The sequence below is a fragment of the Micropterus dolomieu genome, linkage group LG12 (genome assembly GCF_021292245.1).
Source record: "Micropterus dolomieu isolate WLL.071019.BEF.003 ecotype Adirondacks linkage group LG12, ASM2129224v1, whole genome shotgun sequence".
Lineage (NCBI taxonomy): Eukaryota > Metazoa > Chordata > Actinopteri > Centrarchiformes > Centrarchidae > Micropterus > Micropterus dolomieu.
The window spans coordinates 19,676,030-19,701,849 of NC_060161.1; the positions used below are offsets into that span (position 1 = coordinate 19,676,030).

At 38.9% G+C, this 25,820-nt stretch overlaps 2 protein-coding genes and 1 long non-coding RNA gene across 3 annotated transcripts; 1 reads left to right on the forward strand and 2 right to left on the reverse strand.

Moving 5' to 3' along the window:
* Positions 1-608: 608 nt before the first annotated feature.
* LOC123979837 (receptor-type tyrosine-protein phosphatase eta) lies at positions 609-15,585 on the forward strand. Its single transcript, XM_046063948.1, has 14 exons — positions 609-624; positions 1,090-1,178; positions 3,010-3,559; positions 5,063-5,311; positions 5,455-5,712; positions 6,068-6,191; positions 8,284-8,426; positions 8,748-9,077; positions 9,433-9,556; positions 10,180-10,325; positions 10,454-10,708; positions 11,370-11,633; positions 14,190-14,287; positions 14,981-15,585. The coding sequence occupies exons 1-14, from the start codon at positions 609-611 to the stop codon at positions 15,053-15,055; spliced, it is 2,721 nt and encodes a 906-aa protein (XP_045919904.1). The 3' UTR covers positions 15,056-15,585.
* Positions 2,012-2,584, reverse strand: LOC123980157. Its single transcript, XR_006827390.1, has 2 exons — positions 2,444-2,584; positions 2,012-2,192 (listed from the first exon to the last, which is right to left on the reverse strand). It is a non-coding gene; the product is annotated as an uncharacterized LOC123980157 (long non-coding RNA).
* Positions 15,586-18,811: 3,226 nt separating the features above from the next.
* Positions 18,812-23,595, reverse strand: si:dkey-219e21.2 (nuclear factor 7, ovary). Its single transcript, XM_046065582.1, has 10 exons — positions 23,550-23,595; positions 23,064-23,113; positions 22,675-22,829; positions 22,438-22,536; positions 21,442-21,567; positions 21,129-21,254; positions 20,739-20,867; positions 19,823-19,901; positions 19,470-19,496; positions 18,812-19,352 (listed from the first exon to the last, which is right to left on the reverse strand). Exons 2-10 carry the CDS (start codon positions 23,095-23,097, stop codon positions 18,820-18,822), a joined length of 1,308 nt encoding a protein of 435 aa, XP_045921538.1. The 5' UTR covers positions 23,098-23,113; positions 23,550-23,595; the 3' UTR covers positions 18,812-18,819.
* Between the last annotated feature and the right edge of the window lie 2,225 nt (positions 23,596-25,820).

A 25,820-nucleotide genomic window follows, 5' to 3' on the forward strand; every position in this document is an offset into this window, starting at 1 on the left:
TTAAGCTGCAGCTGATGAGTGTTATCGGTTAATATGCCAAATATTTTTTTGGGGGGGGTTGATTGCTCAGCCTGTGAAGTGACAGAGTAGCGATATATTTCTGTCTAAAAACATTTCAATTTAAAGTGATCTCGAACAGAAAAGGAGCAAATTCCTGAAATGGAAGCCTCCACAGTTTGGCTTGATAAATGAACTGATAACATTTTCTGTTAATAGACTAATTGTTTCAGCACCAAAAGTGTTAAAGTTTAAAAGGTATCCCTTAATAATTCATAAAAATATATATACTAATACGTAGGCCTGTGTGTGTGTATACATTGATCTGAAGTTTACTTGCAACTGTATCTAAACTATGACTGAAAACCTAAACTAGTGTCGTTTACTGAAGTTACTACTGTTGAGATTTCAGAATAATGCGGCGTGCTAATTTCACAATCTGAAACTAACAACTGGGTTGTATGTAGAGAACTGATTGGTTGATTCAAAGAAAATTTATCTGTAATTATTATACAATGCATTTTGATCGCTTTAGTCAATTTGCAAGCAAAAACACCACGCATTCTCTCATCCCACCACTCAAATGTAAGGATACGCTGTTTTATATCATAATGAATTTGGGTTTTGGTCAGTTGGTTGGGGAAAAAAACAAGCAATTTAAAGATCACTGTGGGCTCTGAGAAATTATAATGGCACGTTTTCACCACTATTTTGTAGACTAAACAATCATGGCAATATTTGGCAGATTAATGAAAGTAACCAGAGTTAACTAGGAATGCACTGAGCTGACTTCAGTTACAATATCAATTCTGGTGCCTGAAATACAGGAACTTACTGATCTAATCATCAAAATCATTGCACCTCATTGTGTGGCCTTCATCTTTATGCAAGTGATCTTAGTTGAGGGACTGCTGTGGGACTAAAAACTAAGTCAGCTGTGATGTAATAAATGTAATTAAATGTTGTTAATTGTGGATTTGTCTTGTTTGGCTGATCTGCTAATTAAGGTTAGTACCTGTCCAGATCATTACTTGAAACCTGTGTTGACAAACATTAGATATATTTTCCTCCTGTCTGTGTGTTTTGTCTCAGCTCTGATGTTGGTGTGCAGCACTGCAGAGCAAGAGTACTTCTTTCATTCAGAAAACCTCAGCTGGGCCGATGCCAGGAACCACTGCCAGGTACGACGTGACCTCAGTTTAAATGTACAAAAAGAGCTCCAGATTAACTTTTTCCACTGGTGCTCTCATCTGAAACGTTTAGGAGCACAAGCTCAAAATTTAGGAGCACCACTTAAATCGACATGCAATTCCCTGGTGCCCTAAGCAAAATTATACAAAGGAGCCCTCCTACCTGACCCCTGAACCATTTTCCATTGCCACACAGTCGCACCCAACACCACAATGCTCCCTCCTTTATGACAGTTTGCTCCATCTATCAGTCTAAGAATATGTAGACCTCAACAGAATGTGGCATAAACAAACAATATTTATACATAGAATATTTTTGCAAGAATTGTAGGTAAAGTCAATATAAACCGAAATGAGACACTTGAGAAAACATAAAATACAAATGACAATAAAATAACAAATTGAATATTTGAATGTTGTTGAATTTGAATTCAACAAGAAAAGGTCTTTCAGAGATTTGTCGTTATATCAATCAGAAATTTACAAATTGATTCTCCTCCTGTCTGCTGATAGAATGCTGGAAATCACGAGTTGTATTTCAGTCATACAGTCTCATGCCTCAGAACATTTGTTTCTCTTAGGGTTGTTTCTCTTAACCCTTAGAAACTAACATTTGACCCATAATTCATATACAGCTGTCCAACTGCACAACTGTCCATTCATAGCTGCATCTATCGTGAGATAAATGATCTGCCTTTTTATGCTGAGTCACCCGACAATGACACTCAGCAACTGTTGGGAAAGGTACCTTGAACACTATCACACAAAGATAGCAGAATCAAAGGATCACCATATGTTCTCAGCTGAAGGACACGGTGCTCATACATGAAACAAGAAGGTTTATAATAAGAGATTAGCAAACTATGAAATCATATAAAATAATATAAGAGTACAATACAATTAAATTACCATCACCAATACAAATTAAACATTATGTTCCTTGGTTTTTCTTTCCTGCTTCTTGAGTTGCCAGAAAATCATGTCCCTCAACAGCTTGTTGAACTGCTGAAAAACACATGAAGATAAAGAAAGCTGTTAATGGCACAACTTTGGGATTAGCACATTCATGTACTAGTCACGTAGTTTTCAAAACAAATGTCAAGATGCACTGTGTGTTCTGACACCTTTCTATCAGAACCAGCATCAACCTTTTCAGCAGTTCAGTTGCTCATCTGTTGGATCAGACCACACGTGCATCAATGAGCATCGGCCACAAAATATGTCCGTTCTTTGGACCACTTTTGATGGGTACTGACCTGGAGATGTTCTAGCCATCACAATTCTACCCTTGTCAAAGTTGCTCAGATCCTTCCGCTTGCCCATTTTTCCTGCTTCTAACACATCAACTTTAAGGAAAATATGTTCACCTAATTATATCCCAACAACTGACAGATGCCATGATAAAATAATCAGCGTTATTCACTTCACCTGTCAGTGGTCGTAGTGTGCAGTCTGGAGCCCTGGGTTGTGACTTTTAATTAATAAGGCACATGTCTTTAAAGCAGCATTTAATGATACAACAGAGTTTGGATTTATTTATCAACAGCTGTTCATTTATTAACAATTTTGTTAAATCATCAGCCCTGACTGACAGACTTAGTGATATATTTTCTTAATAACTCTACATGCCATGGTCTGGTAATGACCACTGACAAAACATTAAGAGCATCTGGGGTTGAATTCTAATAACAATTTCCATTTTTTCATCCCAGCCTATACATTTTATAAATGTGCTTACATTGTTAAAGAAAACCATCTTAACATCACAGCTCGGACAAAAACCAGATCTACTGATTGACTGTAGCCTTTCGCATACTTTCAGGCCTGTTACAAAGACCTGGTGACACTGACTCCTCAAAACATCCAAAGCGTCCACCGGAAACTCACCTCTGACTGCTGGGTCGGCCTCCGCAAAAACTTCTCCTCCACCACTAACTCCACCACCATGACTTGGCCTGGCTGGACCCGCTGGGCCAACGGGGATCCCCTCGTCTTCCAGAACTGGTATCCTGGCTGGCCTGTGTTGAAATCCTCCTTACCGAAAAGCTACTGCTGCAGCTGCTCCTGCACCTGCCCAGCGACGCCAACCCCTACCATGACCGGTTTCACAGAATTCACAAGCTCAAATATGACGAGCTTCACCAGCGTCACAGACCAAAGTTGGACAAATTCCAGTGGACTTAATGAAACCAACTCTGCGCCCATGACCACGGCGTTGCCAAGAGCAGCAGAATGTGATCGATCACCTATGCTGCCGGACATCCCTAATATTGATGAAAATTATATTGAAGACTCTTGTGTGGCCATGCTCAGCTTTGGGGCTTGGGTTGAAAAGAACTGCTCGGAGCTTCTGCCTTCTATATGTTATGAAGGTACGACTCATTTAAAGCCTCTTTGTGGTTGGTTGCCCCTGTGATTTCAGATCTCGCACAGTTGAAAAATAACTACTATATTTAAATATGTATAGTACTTGTGCAAGGTTGTTGTAACGTTGCCCCGGTCTGAGCACCTCACTCGAACAGCAGTTTTTCTAATTCAATCCTTTTTTTTTATAGCAAATCTTTTTTTTTTTCTTCTGTGAATTGTACCCCGGACTAATGTATGTTGCAGTAAACGGTTTTGAGTTGCTCAGTAAATCTATCCCATCCCATTGTTTATTAAAAAAAATTCTTAATTATTATTAAATACTTCCCAGTAATTACTCCACAGTTTCACCACACATAATAATAAGATCTTGTTTTGCAGATACAATTTTATTTATAACTAACTATTTTTGGTAATGATCAATGATGAGAAACTTTAAGATACACTAAAAATATACAGAATAAAATATATACAGTAGAGTACTAATAAAATGAGGGGCAAATCAAAAATATACACTATGGCAAACATATAAACAGGTTAATTGTAAGGCTCATTCTTGGTGAGATTTAAAGGACGTGACCCATTTTTCAAAATTATATTTTTAATTCAGCCGAGTGATTTATTTTCGTTATTTAATCTAGATAAAAATAAGATTTTTGTGTGTTAGTCTCTGTAATGTATAAATAAGATTTACATTAATATACTTGTTTTTATTGACAGGAAATGTTTGGTCCTCCATATGTAAAAAGATACAAACTCAAAACAGATGACGACATTCTAACTCACACCTACCCAAAAACCCTCCAAAAGCGACAGATTAAAACACACAAGGCAGCTTACTAGGGTTTGTGACAAAACAAAGCCTGAATACATCCATCCAGCATATTAATGAAGTTCCTGAGCAATGAGATTCTTTCAACAATAAAAAAAAGGAAAAACACATGAAGACTACAAACCCTCAAAAGAAAAACAAATGATCTAGTGCAAAATCCATTCAGCATCACCATTTGAATAAATCTGGATAAATGCTCACAACTGAACTTGAAATGTTTAATATTGTACTTATTGATCAAAAACATTATATTGTTGAAGGAGCACTTTTACTTCTAAGGTTACAAAATGAATTTCAAAGACACTAGCAAGGACTAAAATTAACCTCAGTGTCTAACATAGCTTCATTAAAAGAATAAATAGTTTAGCTAACCCTAACATGTTTTCATCCTGCCTTAATACATGCATAAATGTTCTGTCTTTGCTTTTACATCTGGGACAATGGGGGGAATTATTTTGTGCGATCTTATGCATCCTTACTGGATTTGGCCTCACACTAATTTAAAAACGAGAGGATAACAAATATAGTAATTTATAGTCTAATTTGAACTCTGGTTTATTCTGATTTATACACCGCTTTTTTGCACCATTTTCCTTTTCAGTGCATTTTTTAAATCTCTCTGGATATCTTCTTTGCTAGTCAACAGTCTTCAGTCTTCACTTCTTATTTCCTACTACAGATATTTTCCATGGCCAAGTCAACGTGACCTATGTGACTAAAGAGAGCGCTAATCTCACATGGCTACCTGGACCTGGCAACATTAGCAGTTACCGTTTAGAGGTTAAAGGCGGCATACTGCCGACCTATAATCTGACAAATTTGACCTATGACCTTGTCAACCTGACAGCAGGCACCTACTACTCAGTCCGGGTATTCCCCGTTAAATGCGAGAGAGACCTCAACCCACAGGTGGTGTCCTTCTACACCGGTGAGTTTTCTTATTTTGTAACTGCTTTAAAATAATGTTTTAATAATGTTAGATGCATTTAAAACTGTTAGCGTCAACAAACAGATCCGCTGTGTTTACTCTATAGTTTCGTAACCCTGATGATATCTCTCCTATTTTTTCAGTACCTAACAAAGTCGAAATCCTCAATGTCACAATGGTGACAGAAACCTCTGTCTCCCTGAGCTGGGACAAACCAGCTGGGGGAACGGTTTCCTATATTATTAATGTCCAGGGAGAGAAGAATCAGAACATTCAGACCAATCTAACAAGTTACACAGTCAACAGTTTGATACCTGGAAACCTTTACACATTCACTGTCACCTCAGAGGTTGAGGACAAGTCCCAACGGAGTGAAGGATTCAACATCATGAAATACACCAGTGAGTTTATATCACATAAAACCTTACTAACATAAAATGACTGTAATCACTGATGTAGCTCAGTAAGATGTGTGTTTCAACTTATTTAAACTTTATATATGTTTTTAAATGTTAGAGCATTTTAACAGGAAGTACACTGCGTGGTGGAGACCAGTGAAAGCACATCAAAAGCTTGTTCAGGTTTAAATGAGGAAGAAGTTTCCAGCTGGTCATTTCTTGCTCATATAATATGAAATTTAAATCAGCAAAGGCAAATTAGAGCCACATCTGACGCCTGTGAGATTGTAACTGGAGTCGTTGTCTGTAAACAGTGATGTTGCGTCTGTTTCATAGTTATCTTCTTTCTCTCTTTCAGAGCCCTCCAAAGTGTCCAACCTGCGGGTGTCTGATATTACCAACACCTCGCTGCTGCTTACATGGGCACCACCTATAGGAAACGCCACAAGTTACAAAGTGAAGGCTGTGAATGACAGTAATTTGTACGTATTTGTGGATAGATTTATATTGATAATTTATTTACTTACATATATTCAGGTATATTTAAAGGGATGTCTGTCTTAAGCCGGGCTGGCTCTAAGTATGGCAATGTTTAGTGCTAATTAGCAAATGTAAGCATGCTAACAAGCTGAACTAAGATGATGAACATGGTAAGTATCATACCTCATCAGCAGGTTAGCATTGTCATTGTGAGCGTGTTAGCATGTTCATGTTAGCATTTAATTCAAATTGTCGATATCCCTAAGTGCAGCCTCGCAGAGCATCTAGCAAGGCTTGAGACACTTAGTCTTGTTCTTTTATGTTGCAACATATGGTCAATTATGTGAAAAACTGAAATTTTATTGTTACTCAGGAATATAGAAATACATCTGTAACACAGTTTAGCTTTATTCTAAAACACCACCAATGCAAAGAAACATTTTAGAATCTTTGAATTCACGTAAAGGTCTTAAAAAGCTGAAATCTTCATAGTCACTACAATATCTTTAAAGAGGCTTTGTATTTAAAATGCTGAAATATATAATTTAGACACAATTTCCTTTTATCTAACTTTTAAATAATATTTTATTCAATCATTTGATTTTATTTTCTATCACTGTGCCTGTGTGAAGCACTTTAAATTGCCTCTGTGATTCAAATGGGCCTTATAAATAAAGCTACCTTGCCATGATATACAAATAATTTGCTCATTTGGCCCAGATGACTCTCAAGTACTGACACTTCCAACAACTAACCATGATCTAAACCCCTTATTTGGAGGTAAAACTGTGAAAGTTAACACACCTGAAATGTTGTAATCAATCCCTCATTACAAAGAAAAATGCCTTCCGGAGGTCAAATTTGAACCAGGGAGTCGTTATGTAAAGTGTGATGGATATTTTTACCTTTTGCTCTTCTTTTCCAAATAAGTCTCTCTAACCTGTTTTTTTTTTTTAAGGAGATCTATTATGCTTTTCCAAATTTTATGACTTATCTACAATGTTACAATGTTGGATGTTCATGTTAAACATGGCCAAAGCTTCAAATGATGAGGTAAAAGTGTTTAAAAGAAATCCCTGTGAGCCAAAACCTCAGATTTCCTCCTGTTGTGAACGCTCTGTTTTCAACATCTTTTTCTACTAACGGCTCCGTTTGACGACACGCGGAGCTAGACGGAGACGGTATTCCATATATGGTCGTTTGCTCCGCACAGCTACGCTCAAGTGTGATTTATACTTCTGTGTCGAATCGACAGCGTAGCCTCTGCATAGCCTGATGTGCACCTTCTCGAAAATATAACTACACGTTGGGATGACGTGGACCGTAAGCACTGTGATTGATCAGCTGGGTAGCCTCGCAATGCCTCCGAGCCAACAGGAAGTGACCCGTGCTTTGAAGTAAATTTTATTAGCGGCCAAATCAGCGGCTGTAATAAGGTGGATGAATATATGTGAGCCTCACAACCCGAGCGAAATGACTCGTTTCACTATCAGACTGTGATCCATTCGGTCGATAACATTTGAAAAGACTACACCTGCACGTATATAATTGTACCCCCAGTGAAGTTAGTGGAGGGCAAAAACGATGCACACACCGACACACAAGCATAAATGCATGACTAGACTCAACGCGGAAGTATAAATCACACTTCAGTCTGTACCACTCAGCGGCAACAACAGCCTGGTAACATGCTTCAGGTCTTGGCCAATCAAAAGGCAGTGGGCTTTGAGAGGGGGGCCTTAAAGAGACAGGACGCTGAAATGAAGAGTCAGTATAAGATAGAAAATAATTTTTTTGAACTTTGAATCATGCAAAGCTGCCATGCAGGAGTCACAGAACAACAACATAGTAGTATAATAGGTCTACTTTAAAACCTGTTTCATCATCTGACTGCTCTCGTTTCTTCCGCATCTGACATTTGAATTGCAATGCGGCTGCATTAGAATAGGAATGATGTCCTAAATTATGCAAAAAAAGACTCAAGTTGTAATGTAAATATTTTCTTTTAATTTCTGGCAACTAGTCACTCTGGAGATGCACATTTTCTTCTGCTAACAGCAGTTTGACTAAAGTAATTGTTTCTCTTCCTAACAGTATGTTGTTTGATAATTGCACGGAGAAGCAAACAAATGTGACAGTAACAGGGCTGCCAGCAGGCACCAAGATAATCCTCAGTGTAGCAGCACTGGTCAATGACACTGAGGAAGGAAACACCGTGACCATCATCAGCTACACTGGTAACTCTGGGTTAAACAATGACTGCTAGTTGTTGAGCGGATGTTAAAATACATTATTTTGTTTGCTAGCTACTGCAGCCTATGAGCTAAAGGGCACATGTAGCTTTATATGATCAAAGCAGTCTCTGTAGTTGTTAAATAAATATAACAACAGTGTGTACGACGTGCACTGTTTTCATAATCCAGTTGTCATGCAGATTATCTTTAAATTACCAGCCTTGTTTTACATTTTAAAATATACACTGATAAATTAATACACAGACTAGTAATAAAGCAAACACTTTGCTTGTAACCCTGATTTTATCTCTCCTTTTTTTTCAGTACCTAACAAAGTCGAAATCCTCAACGTCACAATGGTGACAGAAACCTCTGTCTCCCTGAGCTGGGACAAACCAGCTGGGGGAACGGTTTCCTATATTATTAATGTCCAGGGAGAGAAGAATCAGAACATTCAGACCAATCTAACAAGTTACACAGTCAACAGTTTGATACCTGGAAACCTTTACACATTCACTGTCACCTCAGAGGTTGAGGACAAGTCCCAACGGAGTGACGAATCCATCTATCCATCCATCCGTTGTCAACCGACTATCTTGTGTACATGGTGGTGGGGGAGCCTGAGTGAAGGATTCAACATCACGAAATACACCAGTGAGTTTATATCATATAAAACCTTACTAACATAAAATAACTGTAATCACTGATATAGCTCAGTAAGATGTGTGTTTCAACTTATTTAAACTTTATATATGTTTTTAAATGTTAGAGCATTTTAACAGGAAGTACACTGCGTGGTGGAGACCAGTGAAAGCACATCAAAAGCTTGTTCAGGTTTAAATGAGGAAGAAGTTTCCAGCTGGTCATTTCTTGCTCATATAATATGAAATTTAAATCAGCAAAGGCAAATTAGAGCCACATCTGACGCCTGTGAGATTGTAACTGGAGTCGTTGTCTGTAAACAGTGATGTTGCGTCTGTTTCATAGTTATCTTCTTTCTCTCTTTCAGAGCCCTCCAAAGTGTCCAACCTGCAGGTGTCTGATATTACCAACACCTCGCTGCTGCTTACATGGGCACCACCTATAGGAAACGCCACAAGTTACAAAGTGAAGGCTGTGAATGACAGTAATTAGTACGTATTTGTCGCTGTCCCTAAGTGCGGGCACAGACTGTCCAGGTGGTAAACGTGTGAATTTGACGGCCAATTTGTCTTCTTTCTGCCTTAATGTCTGACTTCCGCAGGCCTCAAAATTTGGCTCCTGTTTTTGTAGTTTGGGCATCTGTTTTGATGATCTTGCTGAGATTTGGGAACACAACAACACTGCTGCAACAAAATCCTAAAGAGTGAGAAACACAAGTAGTCAGACATATTGTAAATAAGTATTTAACCATCATCCAAACCCCTTTACTTGAAGGTAAAACTGAAAGTTAGTGCACCTAAAATGTTGCAAAGAAAAATTCCTTTAGTAGTTTAAAGTTGAACCAGGGAGTCGTTATGTAAAGTGTGATGGATATTTTTACCTTTTGCTCTTCTTTTCCAAATAAGTCTCTCTAACCTGGGGTTTGTTTAAAACCTGTATCATCACCTGACTGCTCATGTTTCTCATTAGAATAGGAATGATGTCCCAAACTACGCAAACTCAAGTTGTAATGTAAACATTTTCTTTTAATTTCTGGCAACTAGTCACTCTGGAGATGCACAGTTTCTTCTGCCAGCAGCAGTTTGACTAAAGTAATTGTTTCTCTTCCTAACAGTATGTTGTTTGATAATAATAACACGGTGAAGCAAACAAATGTGAATGTAACAAACCTGCCAGCGGGCACCAAGATAATCCTCAGTGTGGCAGCAATGGTCAATGACACGGAGGAAGGAGACTATGTGACCGCCGTCAACTACACTGGTAACTCTGGGTGTAGTCGTCAACTGCTAGATGTTGATCAGTAGAAAAATCCATGATTCATGTAAACAGAACAGAAACTATGTCCTGCTGTGTTTAATGTCATCAATCTGATTTTGTTGCTTACATAGCTCCTAATCCAATTTCAAACCTGAATTTGGTCCCAACAAATGTCTCCCTCAATGCCACCTGGGACCCTCCTGTGGGTGATTATTCATCGTTCAAGATTGTGCTCCAGCTGGATGGCCAAACTATTAATACAACAACCAGCCTAACACCTCGGATGCACTTTCACAACCTGACGGCTGCAGCCAAATACACAGTGACTGTCTACAGCGTTGGTGGAAATCTCAGCAGCACCCCAGTGACTCTCTCCAACTTCACCTGTGAGTCACTTTGCCCCTGTTGTATTTTCCCTGTTTGTGTGTAATTATAATCCCGATGTGGTTGATTTGGTGACACGTGTGGAAACAGCAAGTGTGTTTTAATACTAGAGCAAACGCTCCTTAAGCAGCTACTTTGTCAGAAATACAACAGGAGATCAGCTGGTGCGTCCGCTTACAGTGCAGCCAAACAAACTCATGTTGTTTTGATAATCAGGTCGGACAGTAATCAGTCTTTTTCCATCATACCAGGAGCAAATCATCTAACCGCTCACTGTGGTGCTGCTTCTTGTTCTGTTACGTTCAGCAATATTTAAAAATATGTTGTCTTGTGTTTTGCCAGTTGAACACTTTTAATGTGAAGCAGTAGGAAATGTTCGGTTAGCATTAGTAACAGTAAACAGTGAGGCTGATGTCAGTGAGATAAAGAATACCATTGGAATAAGTGCTGCATAGTTTACCGTGAAACCATCGTTCATGTAAAGCCAATTTGAACCCTGCAGGGGATTGCAGACTCTACCACTAACTATGAAAACTACCATATAGAAAGTTTATCACAAAATTTAAGTACTCTGAAGGCAGCTGAAAAATGCCGACCAAAAAAGACTGAAAGATACTCTGATGAATCACCGCCTCATTTTCTCTCTCTTCACTTTTATTTCAGTGCCATCGCCACCTACTGATATCACAGCCACTTCCAGCAATAAAAGCATCACATTCAGTTGGAAAGCTCCTGTCAACTCACATACAGTCAACTACAGTGTCACAATCGACTCCAGCTTCTGGGTCTCCACCGAGTCTCATCTTTTGAATGACCAAACCAGCTACACATTTAGTAACTTGAAGTCAGGGACCAAGTACAACTTTACAGTGAAATCAGTGGCCCATGACTTGTCAAGTGATCCAACAAGTGCATCATATTCTACAGGTGAGACTCTCAGACCTAAAAGACTCTGCTTTCAAACTGTAACAGTAACAAACTGTGCATACTTTACTTTGCTGTCACATTTTTCTAAGAATACCGTACGTTGCTAGGGGGTTTCTGTTTTTACTTTCAGGCAGCTGTCAGTTTCACTTGAAACTGGCAAAGAAAAAAATGAGAAAAAATACTTTGGTGCATTTAAGAAAACTCCCAACATGTGAGGTTTGAGAGGAGGTACTTCAAAAGCATGGTGTTCACAAGTTGTGTGAAGGTTGCAGTTTGGCAGCAAACTCTTAAATCTGCGAGCTTATGGAGCTTCCTTTAATGCAGCAAACATTTATAAGAGGAGCACCTGCTTGCAACAATATTGTACATTGACTGTTTTTGAACAGAAACACACAACACAGATCTGAGATCCATTAAACTTGGTTATTTAGGAACGTGACCATGGTAATGGAGTGAGTGAGACATTTAAAAAAAAACAACCTCAAACATACTGTCTCTTTAGCGTTTCTCTACTGTCATTTCTACTTCTCAGTTGACATTTACACGCCAATACTGATCTATCTGTGGCAAGTCAAGTATTTTTGTATCACAGCAACAAGATTAACATGCTTCTGTTTTAATTTCTTTTCACTTTCTATATTATACACCATAACACACACAGTATGCTGCTTATTTAGATGGATTTAATAGTTATTATCTTTTGAATTCATGTTAAAATCATAAATCTACTATAAACTAGAGTGTTGCAGATCTTGGAAGAAACTATTTTTCACTTCTCTCACAAGGCAGTAACTCTAGCTTTTGTGTATGTACAGTATGTAGTAGTAGATGTGGTTGCGGGCTGCTAGGAGACGCCCTACATCTGTAAACTACAAGTGACTCTATGCTGCTGGGGACGGTTCAGTCTGTCCTGTAGAGGTTCTGTCAACATCATTAGAAAACAGCAGCTACTGTAGGAAGTTCACTGACTCAAGTGTAAATTTTAACAACTTAAATTTTTAAAACTTAGTTAATCCATCCTTTTTCTGCCACTTATCTGTATCCAAGTTGAGTTAATTGATTAATCATATCACTAAGATTTAATGTTGTACAGTGGTGTGAGAAAGTGTTTGCCTCCTTCCTGATTTCTTATTTTGTTTACATGTTTGTCACAATGAAATGTTTCAGATCATCAAACAAATTCAAATAGCAGACAAAGATAACACAAGTAAACATAAAATGCAGTTTTTAAATTAAGGTTTTTATTATTAAGGGGGGGGAGGGGGGCCTACATGGCCCTGTGTGAAAAAGTGATTGCCCCCCCGTTAAAACATAAATGAACTGTGGTTTATCTTTGGGAAGCTGAGTTCAATTTCTCTAGCCACACCCAGGCCTGATTACTGCCACACCTGTTCTCAATCAAGAAATCACTTATAGGACCTGCCTGACAAAGTGAAGTTGACCAAAATATTCTCAAAAGTTAGATGACATGCTGCAAGAAATTCAGGAACAAATGAGAAACAGAGTAATTGAGATTTATCAGTTAGGAAAAGGTTGTAAAGCCATTTTTAAAGCTTTGGGAGTCCAGAGAACCACAGTGAGAGCCATTATGCACAAATGGTGAAAACATGGATGAGTGGTGAACTTTCCCAGGAGTGGCCGGCTGACCAAAATTAGCCCAAGAGCGCAGCGACGACTCATCCAAGAGGTCACAGCAGCTGTTTTGCTGCTTCAGGACCTGGAGGACTTGCTGTGGTAAATGGAACCATGAATTCTGCTGTCTACCAAAAAATCCTGAAGGGGAGTGTCCGGCCATCTGTTTGTGGCGTCAAGCTGAAGTGCACCTGGATTCTGCAGCAGGACAATGATCCAGAACACACCAGCAAGTCCACCTCTGAATGGCTTAAGAAAAACAAAATGAAGACTATAGAGTGGCCTGGTCAAAGTCCTGACCTGAATCTGATTGAGATGTTGAGGCATGACCTTTAAAACAGCAGTTAAGGCTCAAACCCTCCAACGTGGCTGAATTACAACAATTCGGCAAAGATGAGGAGGGGCCACAATTCCTCCAAAGTGCTGTAAAAGTTACCTTAAACACTTGATTGCGATTGTTGCTGCTCAGGGTGGCCCGACCAGTTATAAGGTTTAGGGCCATGCAGGTTGGGATCCCCTTTTCACACATTCTCAGTCTGTTTGAGTTTGACAGTTTCACACCAGCACAAATGAACCAAATCAAACTGCGCAGAGAAATACAAGATTAGGCATAAAATCACCCTAACAAATATATCTAGAAATGCATGTTAAGTTTTTAAGCAGTAATGTCAACGACATTTGTAGTGGAAAAATGCCAAATAAACTAAAGGAAATTATTTGGACATCCATACTGTGTGTGTGTGTGTGTGTGTGTGTGTGTATAACTGGTCATTTAGGTGACAAAACAAACTGAGAATTATTTGCTAGCAGTGTCTGAAGACAGTGGACATTATTTATTTGTCCACATGAAGATTTTACAGCATGAATGAGAGTGTGCTTCCTTGTTCTAGCTTCCTCTTTACACACTCTCTGTTTGTTCCCCAGTTCCAGTGATTAAGACAGTCAGTCTGTCTATGTTGTGCTCCTCAGCAGAACGTCTCTACTGTGATAAAAGCACCACAAGGGAAAAAGTTTTTCAACAGGTATGTGTGTCACCACATGGACAAAAACAAATACAGGGTTTGGGAGCAAAAGGTGATATTTTTATTCTACGAAATACACTAGAAATAATTTGGAGATGTTCAGTAATTCTTTGAACATTTGTATGTGTGGTAGGTATGGAATAGAACAGTCTCATAAGTGTTGGCAAATAAATGTAGAAAAACGTAACTCTTAAAACAATGCACAATGAGTGATTTGTATCTGTATATCAATCAACTTAGTATTTTTCAATGGTAATATATTTATAAATCTCCACCTATTTGTGTGGATTGTTTTGAGACTCTTCTGCCGTGTTGTTTCACACAAAATCCCCAAATTGTGAAAATATCGCATGACTTGTGTCTGTAAAACACAGTGCACAAGTGTTTGTGATTTGTATCCGTAGATCTGGATCTGTCCCAGAGTGATTTGTATATAAAAATCATTTGTACATCACAAATGATGATACAGGTTGTAAATTAAGAGGCACAAATCCAGATTTACAGATACAAATCACTCTACATGTATGTGTGCATTTTGCAAGTTACAGATCTTGACATTTGTTTGTGAATACATGTGAGACTGTTCTAATCCCATAGTTAAGGAATGGCTCAGTTTTATGTTTTAAATATAAAGTTGGTACAAAGCTGTATGTCCATTAACAGTTTTCTTTATTTGCATGTGTTGTGTTGCAGCTGAAAAAACATTTCACCACCAACTGGGGGGACAGGATTGTCTGGCATCTCGAGCAGCAGAAAAGTGAAAACTAAGACATTTAATGTTTTCTTTTTCAATTAGTTACTTAGTGTATTGGTAGAGGTACTTTACACTAATGATTTCTAGCTTGTGTTCTTTTTTTGGAAATGTGTTCATGTTAAAAGCTTTTGTTATATGCTGCAGCCTACTTCTGTCCAGGAAATCAAACATTAAGCTGCTGTGTATGATATTAAGTCAGAAGAATTGAGAGGAATTTTATCTTGTGATTTTTAAAACGGTACAATTCTTAAAATGTATTGTATTCAGAATTTAAATTAACCCAAATGTTTTTTGGTGTTGTACAGCTCACTCAAAGATGGAAGTCGCGATAAAAATAGTTAGTGTGGTAAAAAGAATCCTATGTAAATCAAAATTATGAGAAAGAATAATAATAAACACATGTTCACAAACTTACAAGATAGAAGTCAAATTAGCTTAACGTAATAATTTTAGTTTGAATCATGTTTTACTTTTAATCCTTTTTTTCTGGTGAAAGAGGGTCATCCAAATGTCTGTTAATAAATAAAAAGATCTTGTTTCTGTGTTCAGTAAAGTTTTCCAGCTGACTACACATCACGGTGACCTTTTTTAAAGCCTCCATTGAACAGAAGATTCAATACTGTTACACTAATACTGATGTTTGTGAAAGGTGGACTGAGAATTACTGCTTCCTCCAAGGACTGTGGTTAAATAAATAATAGTAGTGCATAAGGTATTAAGTATTTTGGTGACTGGATGATGCACTCTCCCACACAGAGCTGCCTCTACGCCTGTATGCCTGAAGGACCAACTGTATCAAAATCTTACATCTGCAACCAAATTAGTTTGAAAGAAAATGCGGCAATAATTCGAATTACACATGTAGTACTATTTTGAGCTTCCATGCTGAAGAGAACTGACATAATATGAGGAAGAGGTGGGGTGGTCGCAGTTTTTTCAGTTAAATGCTGAAAGGTGTAAATAACAAACTTGTGAAACGAAGTAAAACGACAAAGAGCATCAAAGATGGATTTGAGAAACCAAGAGGAAGAGGTTGAGAGGGAAACACCTGCAGGTTAGTTACAAAGAGCATCTCCTTTAAACTACACTTTTGTGTAATTTTATTTTATATAACCAAAGAGAGAACTTTAAAAATACACTTTATTGATGACTCTTATACTGGTTAACTTGCCAACTGATGTTGCAGTTACAACAATTGCAGTTTCTTCTGATTTCAAAGTCTCAAGTTTACTTTCACTGTTTTATCTTGAAGAGCCAAAAGGTGAAAAAATCATAAAATACTTTAAAATGAATATGTGGATTAATCATTGGTAAACATTTTCCCTGATTCTCCACATTTAGAGGATTTGAATCTATATTAACCCGAAGAATGTGACATGCTGTTGAAAAGTATCTCAATAAGTGATGCAATGGCGTTCTTGATTGTTTTTGCATTGATGCAGGATGCTGTCCAACGTGTCAGCTTACAGCTCATATTGCCGTTGCTATGGCAACCACAATCCTGGTCTTCTTTTGTGTTTGTTATTATTTGGTATCTATAAATATAAGATAATACATTTGATAGATTTTACTTTATATTACACAGTTTTCGGTTTCAGTTTGATCAAAGACTCTGCAGAGATGGTAACTTTGTGAAGTTGAAGATTTAGTTCACATTGACTCAATCACAGATGTAGATTTAACTGCAAGAGCTCTGTCTGGTAAAAGTCCAACACATCAAAAAAGTAATTAAAACAAAAACTTAAACCTGCTGCTTTGATAGCCACAGCTTTCTATAAGCTTTATGTGATCTTTAATTAAAACCTTTATCAACTTGATTTTGAACATTGACGTCAAATGACAAATTTGCCTTAAAGGGCTTTTCAAACTATACAACAAAAAAACACTTTTGGGGCGAAGAAGTGTACCAATTGAAATCTATGCATCTACAGTATTTTACTTAAATTAGTTTTAAATTACATAATTATTCCAAGGAAACATCCTAGGAAATTCTTAAAAACCACAGACCTGTAAAATAAAAGTTACCAAAAAATGTAATAATGAAATTTTAAAATAAAAGCTGAGACTAGAGACTAATAGAACCATAATTTTTAAAGCTAGCTGAGTAAATTTTGACACTGTGTATTTGATTTCCTTGAAAATTAACACACACACCTTGTAAAGTTTTAGTTTGCTTTTATTGCAACAATATAATACATATAAATACATATACACACAGTTTATACATTGACATACATACAACTTGTATGTAAAATTGTATCTTTCTACATCTAAGTATTTCACTCATATATTGAATACACATTTTATTACTATGTTGTGAGGTGTCCTTCCTCTTGTGTGTGTGTGTGTGTGTGTGTGTGTGTGTGTGTGTGTGTGTGTGTGTGTGTGTTTTGAAGGGTGATGGTGGAGTGGGATGTTGATGATAGGGACTGTGCCGACCTGAGGGGAGGTGGGCGTCTCTTCGCTGACAACTGTAAGGCTTATGGACCCTGGGCTTGTAAGAGAAACTCCTGACAGGCAGCACACACGTTATATTTCTTTATGTACAACGTGCAGGAAGAATTGAGGGAAATGTGTGTCAAAATACCTTTATTGAAGAGCTTTACAAATGTAAAGATACATACAGTTGATGTGTGGGAAACAAAGAAGATTTTTCTCTCAGATTGTGAAATTTTTGTGGGGAATATATCAAAGATAAGTACAGTATCAAAAACATGATTTGCATGTAAAACATTTGTGCATATCTGATGGTGCATTATAAAGTGTGTGCTTGTAAGTAGATGCAGACATTTCTACACATAAATCTTAATGTTGTAGATATCTGAGTGACATTTTTCAATATACACAGTATACAGCTGTTCGCTTTATTTTGTGACAGACTCAACCTAGCTTATTCTTTAAAAAAAACATTTTTTAAAAGAGGTGTTGTTAAGCTTTTTGCCTTTTCCCCTCTCCTTTATTGAGTTATAAACCTTTTTTATGCATGTAATAGGTTTGCAAAGTGAAAGCCAGCCCAAAGGGAGTTCCCATCTCCCACAGAAAACCCTGCTCTGAACTCTCTGAAAACAGCTCGTTTGTAGTCCAGCCGCTTCAAAATGCTCGTCATGTAACGCTCGCCAAGTGGCTAGTCCGACACGCCCCCAAAAACACAGGTGGAAAAACACTGAGCTGCAGCACACACCTCTCCTCTCCCTTCCAAACACTAGCTACCCTCCAGGCAGTAAATGGACATAAAGTTGTTACTGTGATGATGTAGAGACAGAGCTCGGTTAAAACGTTATGGATGAAAGATACTTTTGTTACAGATTAATAACTCACCACTCTGAAACTCTTGCTCCAGTCCATGTTGTTTACCGGCTTCCCACTAACCTGCCCTTCTCTGCTTCTGATTGGCTAGTTGTCCTTAACTAGGAAGTGTGCATGTGCAACTCTCAAAAAAGACAAGATGTATCTTTCCATTGCTAAAATTAAAAAATGCGTTCAACACACATGGTGAAAAGAGGAGCCGCAGCAATGTGCATGTCGACACAAATATGGTGTTTTTTGAAAATTTTATCTTTAAATAAATATTTTAGATTTTACTCAAAGTTGAGTTTTCAAAGTTTGTGTTTCTCGAGGTCAAAACTATAATCAGGTACATCTATTGTGCTTTTCAATAAATTTCCAACTATAACTGATGACACTACCTTTAAAAAAATCATCTTTGTGCAAATTTAGTTTTCTGTATTTTTTGGTGAATTCTTCCAAGTGTCCAACAAGAGTTGTTAAGGTTCATCTCTCAGTTTACTGAGATTTTATGTGGTGGGATGATTCTAATGAGTGTGCGTCCATCCAGCGGGGCGAACAGAGGGTACAGCTTCCCTTTGAAGGTTCCAGTGAAGGTGTAGATGTGGGACTTTGTTTCTGCGTTGTAGAAGGAGATCTGGCCTTCTTCATAGTCCAAGTAGATACCCAGGCGTCGAGGCACGAGGTCGATGGGCAGCAGTGTCTCCGGCTTGGTGCAGACTTGGAACTGGTTCGTGCTGCGCCACAGGGCCCAGTATCTGTGCTTTGGGGTCATGGGGAACCGGCCTTGACGCTTTGAGTCGGCAGTGGTCATTCCCACACGCCAGTATCCGTTGTTGGCTATGTCCACCTCCCAGTAGTGGCGGCCGCTGCTATAGCCTTCCCATCCCAACACGCAGGGCCAACTGTCAAAGCGCTGGGAGCTGAAAGGCAGGTCGGACGGTGAGAGGCCCTCCTGGACCATACGCTGGTCGTCTGACAGCAGCAGCCAGGGGTGGTTGGTCATGGAGTCAAGAACCACATCAGCTGATAGGACAAAGAGAGAGTGTCGGCACAATTGAGCTTTTACGTACTGTGAATGTGATGTTTGCTTCTTGTCTGTTCTATGTGAGATAAGATTAACAAAGTTGAGATCGATCTTACCTGCTGCACTGCAAATCCAACTCCAAACTGAAAATAGAGACACGGACCTTATATTAAAGTTGCAGTGGATAAACAATGGAAATTTTTATTGCACATGGTCTAAACGAGTGATTCCAGGGGTTGGGACAAGGGTCACAAAATAGATCTAAAGTGTGAGACAATTACCAGGATGGGAAATTGGACAAAAAATATTCTTATACAAAAAATTACTTTGTGGTTGGGAACCACTGGTGTAAATAACAAAAAGTTATGAGCTTTAATTGTTCTTCTCCTTTGGGCAAATCAGTGACACTTAAAGCTTAAAAAAAGCATAGATTAAGACATCAGTTGCATCTAACTTTAACAATGCACACCTGAGTTGGGGATGTATCTTGGAATTCCAGCTTTCCAGGTCCTTTGCTTTGCCAGTAACCATAACTGTGGAATCATCATCTGAAAAGGAAAAGAAAGATAAAATGAAGAGAGGTTGCCTCTCAACAGCATTTTCACGTGGTGATTCCCTGATACTGCCTTCCTTTATCACCATGCGCTTTGCAAATATAATCATGAGCAGTAAATCTTGTAAATACTGTGTGAACCTTCCAGGAAACTCTTTCTCTTCAGAGCAAAGGCCAGTTTATTGTTATTGCACAAACTGCTGAAAGTCGCATAAGTATGCATGCCTTAACTCCACATGAATTAAAGTAAAACCAAAGCAGAGTTTAAATTGAGAACATTGCTATATAAACCACAGCATCATCTGCAGATGTGATGAGTTTATACAGTTATCGAGGATATTAATATAGTTGCTTATCAGTTTATCAGAGGCAGGTCAGGGATATAAACTGAATCACTGAATTCATTTATTGATGCTCAGCACGCATTCAAAGAGCATGGTTCACTCAAATCACATGTTACATAAAGCCGTTTCATAACCCAGTAATGTCTGCACTGTGTGGCAGTGAGCCTTGTCTCTGTTTAGATTTTTGAGTTCAAGCCAATACTTTATTTTAACATCTAAATGATGGTTTATTTGTACGCTTTCAGAGCAATTAAAATGTTTATCTTTGAATTCAAGAGACTTAACAATGGTGTCTTTTTCATTTTGACCTCTGAGGAGCCCAAGTTGTTACACAATTTTATGGTTTACCTTGGGATGTATACCTTTATTGTTTTATTCTAGATACAACTGACCTAGTTATAGTAGTATTTCATAGTCGTATAATATTATATGTGTAGAATAGTCGATTTGGTAGAAATATTAATTTGTGTGACTCAGCGCTTCCTCACCGTGCTGTCTTCTTTGAGCAGAGACCAGGTGATGAACTCCAGCAGAGGCAGCAGGTTGACCAGCCGTTTCTTCTTCAGGCCCAGCAGACGCAACACTTTACCCAACTCGTCGCTCTGCACACCACAATTCTGCAAACATAAATATTCATTTCAAGTTTTGGCACTGTTTTCTCCTTAAAAGAAAACATCTGACAAAACGTTTCCTGGCCTGAGAGTAAACAATGTTATTTTCCTTCATGTGCTGCGATAAACTCTGTCCTACTGCAGTTTTATAACAAACAGACAAAGCCCTTACGATTCTTAACTGAGCCACACTTGGTAAATGTTCATTTCTGTTGACAATAACGAGAACTGAGACTTTCGCTTTTAGGTTTAGTAGCTATTCCTCACCTCAGTTGCCTTCTGCAGCTCCTTTGCCCATTCCATGATCCTCAGCTCCTTCTCGTTATCCTCAGCATCCTTATCTTCTTTATTTTCATGTTCTTGACTCTCAGATGCCCCCCTCTCCTTCAGGAGCTGAGGGCGCAAAATCAGTAAGTTAAGATTGGTGTTTTTGTTTTGTTTTTATTTTAGAATACATTTTCTTTCGCAACTAAAGCTCTTACAAAGATGGCACCTGCGATCTGTAATTGATAGTTACAGTATAGTCTCTTTAAGCACCCCAATACTCTCGCATCACCCATGCGCGTAGCCGCGTACCGACCTTGTCGACATGGTGGAGTTCGTCAGCCCACTCCAGGATCAGTTTCCTGCTCTGCTCAAGACTGCGCTCAGTACGCAGGTCTGAACCCTCTTTCTTACTGGTGCCCTCCTCTGGATCGCCACTGCCCTGCGAAAACAACACACCATACACTGTCAGACAACATCCTACACTGTTTAAAACATAAATTATGCATTATTATGACAACTAGATGGACAGATAACAGCCACCTCATGTTGACAGTAATGCACGGAAAACCGGGCACTTTGTTTGTTTATATTGACACCACCTGTGTTTCGGGGGTTATCACCAGCAGCTATATCTGCGTTAAATAAGTCATGTGGAAAGTTTTCCATTTACAGATGTCAAAAGGGCCAGGTCATATAAGCCCCTTGTAAAAAGATTAATGCACTTCTTACAGTAAGTGTTGATGCCCACCATACATGTCCCTGCCCCGTGTCTCAATGCAGAGGTTCATGTAACTGGGCTGTAAAAGAGTCAATAAAGGCGCATCGTATCAGTATCCACCCAACCAATTAACTCAGTCATCACTCTGCATGAACGGGCAACAATAATTGTCTCCTGTAGCAACGCTTATCAATCCCTGAAGTCAGTATGCACAGAATAAGGCATTGAATCTTGTGGGAGAGCAGTGAGGGTGAAACTCTGAGAAACAGGGTGAAATGATCGATCACATGAGCCCGTTTTTCTAATTTTCCTGTCAGAATGAAAAAGGCGCTCATGTATTTTGTCAGCTTATTTCCTGAGCTGGCAAACGTCCTACAGTGGCCTCTTAAAATGTGGCCAAGCAAACCTATAACATCACCACTTCCTAATCTTGTTCCTCAAGTCTACAGTTCACATGCAACACATTCAGTCACACACTGTAGTTTCTGTGTTGCCTGTTTGTTGCACTAACGAATTTTCACTGGCTGCTGTTAATGTGTAATAACATTGACGTGTGCGTTCTATCTTTTCCCTCCTTCCTTGATGTCCTACCTTGCAGACTTGGTCCACTTGCTCCTTCCAGTGATTGATGAACTGCACACACTCCTGCAGGCTGCGCAGGTCCTTCAGGCCGTTCTGGCGTGGATGTTGCTGCAGAAAACACAACAGGTCAAATTTAAATGTGTATTCCTACAGTCCAAAAGCTTAAATGGAAAACCATACATCCATACATTAAAAAAGAAAATGACCTCAACCTCAAGGTAAAACCTCATCGATGTTTTTTCGTACCTGTGAGTGTTTGGTGAGGCTGCTGGTGGCGCCGGGTCTGCTGGGGGCTGAGCTGTGAGCCTGGACGCTCTCCTCAGGCAGGCTCCAGCGTACGGCCCCGATAGAGCTGCTCTGGGTGGTGCTGCTGTCCTCCGCCTTCAGCAGTATCCTTACCCCTACGGGGAGGGGGTGAGATTCTGGATTAAACATGGTGGGACTTTTGAGTCTAAGTTAATATCACTTTACACAACAAAAACGTCCAGCAGACAGTGAGGGGAAAAGGAAGTGAATCAACATAATATCAGGTATTGATACTTCCAAATAGCCAACAAATGTGAACAAATGATTAGCCTTATTAGCAGAAGGTGGCATTCTTAGGCAGTGATAGAATAGTATTAATAAAAACCTACTTTTATCAGTTTTCATTATGCTCTTCATCTCCATGTTGGTGTCCTCACTCCTGTGGAGCGCAGAACACATTAATTTAATGTTTGGTTAACAGTCGTGGAAGAAGTAAAAGAAGCGATATAAAAATACTCCGTTAACAAGTAAAAGTCCTGCACTGAAACCGTAAACTTGTAAGGAATATGAGCAAAATGTGCTTTAAGTATCAAAAGTAGAAGTATTCAAAATTAAGAGAAGTGGCCCCTGTGAGTTTTATACTATTAATTGTGTTATTTTCACCGATTCATTAATGTGTTGCTATTTTTTAAATATTGCAAGATTTACATTCTCTTTATTAAGAAAACTCAAAATATCATATTTCAGTGGAAACATGAAACAGCTACAATATGTTGAGTAACAGAATATTTATGTAAATGTAGCATGCAGATGTGATTCAAGCTTTAAATTTGCTTATTAATTTCGTCGTAGGTAGGTTATCGTAGGTTACCTACCTTTAGTCTGAGGGAGCGTTGGTGCAGCTTTGCTGGTGGAGAAGAATGGACAGCCACTGCGCTCTAATCAGAGTATTTGTTCCTCCCTGCGTCTCCTTGATCTTTGGACTTTTTTATGGCCTCTGAGTTGGCAAGGGAAACTTTCCGCAGAGCTCTCTGACACGAAATCTTCTCAGCTTCCCAGCAGCTGCTGGTACGTTTACAGTAAGGGCAAAAGGCGTCACAGTTATCTGGATATCACGCAGAGTGACGCACATGCTCTGATTTTGATGAACGCCTTTAAAACAAGGTTGTTGCTAATATATTTATATATAGTGGGAGCTGAGCTATGACTGGCATTGTGAGGGTTTTTAAAACAGATGAATATATAATAGACTTCAATTACGGTGTAACATAATTTCAAGAGGCCTTCTGTGAAGCACATTTGCAATATCTTACCACATGTACCACTGCTTTTACGTAACACTTCATGCCAATAACAGTTGTATATCTTTGCTACATAATAATGACTGGAAGTAGCCTAATTTTTGTTTATTGTTATTTAATGTAATCAGTCTTATCTCCTCTCCAACATAAACTGTCATAAAATATTGATCTGAAATTTGTCCATTCTGGACGTTGAATGGGAGGAGGAGGTAAAAGGACAGACCCATAAGAAAGGTTTGATCATTATCTTATTTCAAGTGTAAATTAATATAAAAGTGATCGTCTGGGGGCAGTTTTAAAGCACACATTTTTAGTTATGTTTTAACACCATGCCTTTTAGACATTCTCCACTTTTGCTTAATTTCTCTTGATTCTGGTTTTGTGACTCACAGTAATTTACTCAAATTTTGACCAGGACTTTATTAAATGCAAGTCATATTTTCAAGATAAGAGAGACAATCCTGGTTCAATAACGGTCAAATAAAATCATATAACGCAGAGAGAGAGAGAGAAAGTAGTGGTTTGAAAGCAGGATTCAAACAAAATGCTTGCCATTTTAAACTTTACATGTTTACCTGTTTACTTTCTGATCAGCTACAAGAAGACAGGTCAGAGTAAAACTGTTACTTCATGCTCCTAGCCCACATGCTGCATCACCATCCTGCTCTTTTTGACCTGGATTCATCAGACTAATAGGCCATAAATACATCACACTGGACCATTTATTGCATTTGGTGGCAGTTAAAGCAGCACTAACATGAATGTTTAAGTCAGCTGGAGTCTTATGAGCATGCAGTTGCAGCATTAAGCTGTAGCACTTTTAAAGGACAAGGCAACTGAAAGTTACATTAGGGCATTATGCAAGATAGGTAGGTAGGTTTATTGTCACAATGTAACAAGTTATAGAGTGAAATTGAGTTTTGTAACTCCCGTCTGCTTCATAGCAGACAATAAATATTAATAAAGAATCAATTTTAAAAAATGGTAACAGAAGTAAACTATTATCACTGGAGCAGTGCTGAGGATGAATTAGAGTTTAAGAGTCTGATAGCTTGGGGGAAAAGCTGCTCTGCAGTCTGGTGGTGCGGCAGCAGAAACTTCTATATCTCTTCCCAGAAGGCAGCAGGGTGAACAGGCTGTGGCTGGGTGTGTACTGTCCTTTAGTATCCTTTGGACTCTGCGTAGGCACCTCACCTCACTGAGATCACTGATGCTCGGGAGATGGGTACCAATGATCTTCTGAGCAGTTTTAATCACCCGCTGCAGAGCCCTCCGGTCCTGGACCGTGCACATCCCATGCCAGTTAGTGATGTTTCCAGTCAGGATGCTTTATATTGCTCCTCTGTAAAAGCTGACAAGAACTTGGCACGAGAATTTGGCCTTCTTAAGCTTCCTCAAGAAATACAGTCGTTTCTGAGCTTTCTTCACCAGCGTGGAGATGTGAGACGAACATGTCAGGTACTCTGTGATGCTGATTCCCAGGAACCTGAAACTGTTCACTGACTCCACCTCAGCACCACTGATGTAGACAGGTGTGTGTGTCTTTATTTCTTTCTACCTAAAATCAATGATCAGCTCCTTAGTTTTGCCGACGTTGAGTAGTAGGTTGTTCTCTGAGCACCACTGTACAGGATTATGAATTTCCTCCCGAGATAAATTCTCATCATTGTTTGAAATCCGGTGGTGGTGTCATCTGCAAACTTCACAACAGAGTTCTCTCCATGTTGGGGGATGCAGCCCTGGGTGGCTCCGGTGTTGAGCACTGGAGTAGAGGAGGTGAGTCCGCTAATCTGAACTGACTGGGGTCTGTTTGTGAGTAAGTCCAATATCCAGTTGCAGAGTGTT

Bases quoted from the DNA above. Each gene is read 5' to 3' on its own strand.
- LOC123979837 (XM_046063948.1), top strand. The intron at 5,312-5,454 runs GTGAGTTTTCTT...CTATTTTTTCAG, and splicing joins GGTGGTGTCCTTCTACACCG to TACCTAACAAAGTCGAAATC. The intron at 11,634-14,189 runs GTGAGACTCTCA...TTTGTTCCCCAG, and splicing joins AAGTGCATCATATTCTACAG to TTCCAGTGATTAAGACAGTC.
- si:dkey-219e21.2 (XM_046065582.1), bottom strand. From the start codon at position 23,097: ATGGAGATGAAGAGCATAATGAAAACTGATAAAA. The intron at 22,537-22,674 runs GTACGAAAAAAC...TGTTTTCTGCAG, and splicing joins GCCTCACCAAACACTCACAG to CAACATCCACGCCAGAACGG. The intron at 21,568-22,437 runs GTAGGACATCAA...TTGTTTTCGCAG, and splicing joins AAGTGGACCAAGTCTGCAAG to GGCAGTGGCGATCCAGAGGA.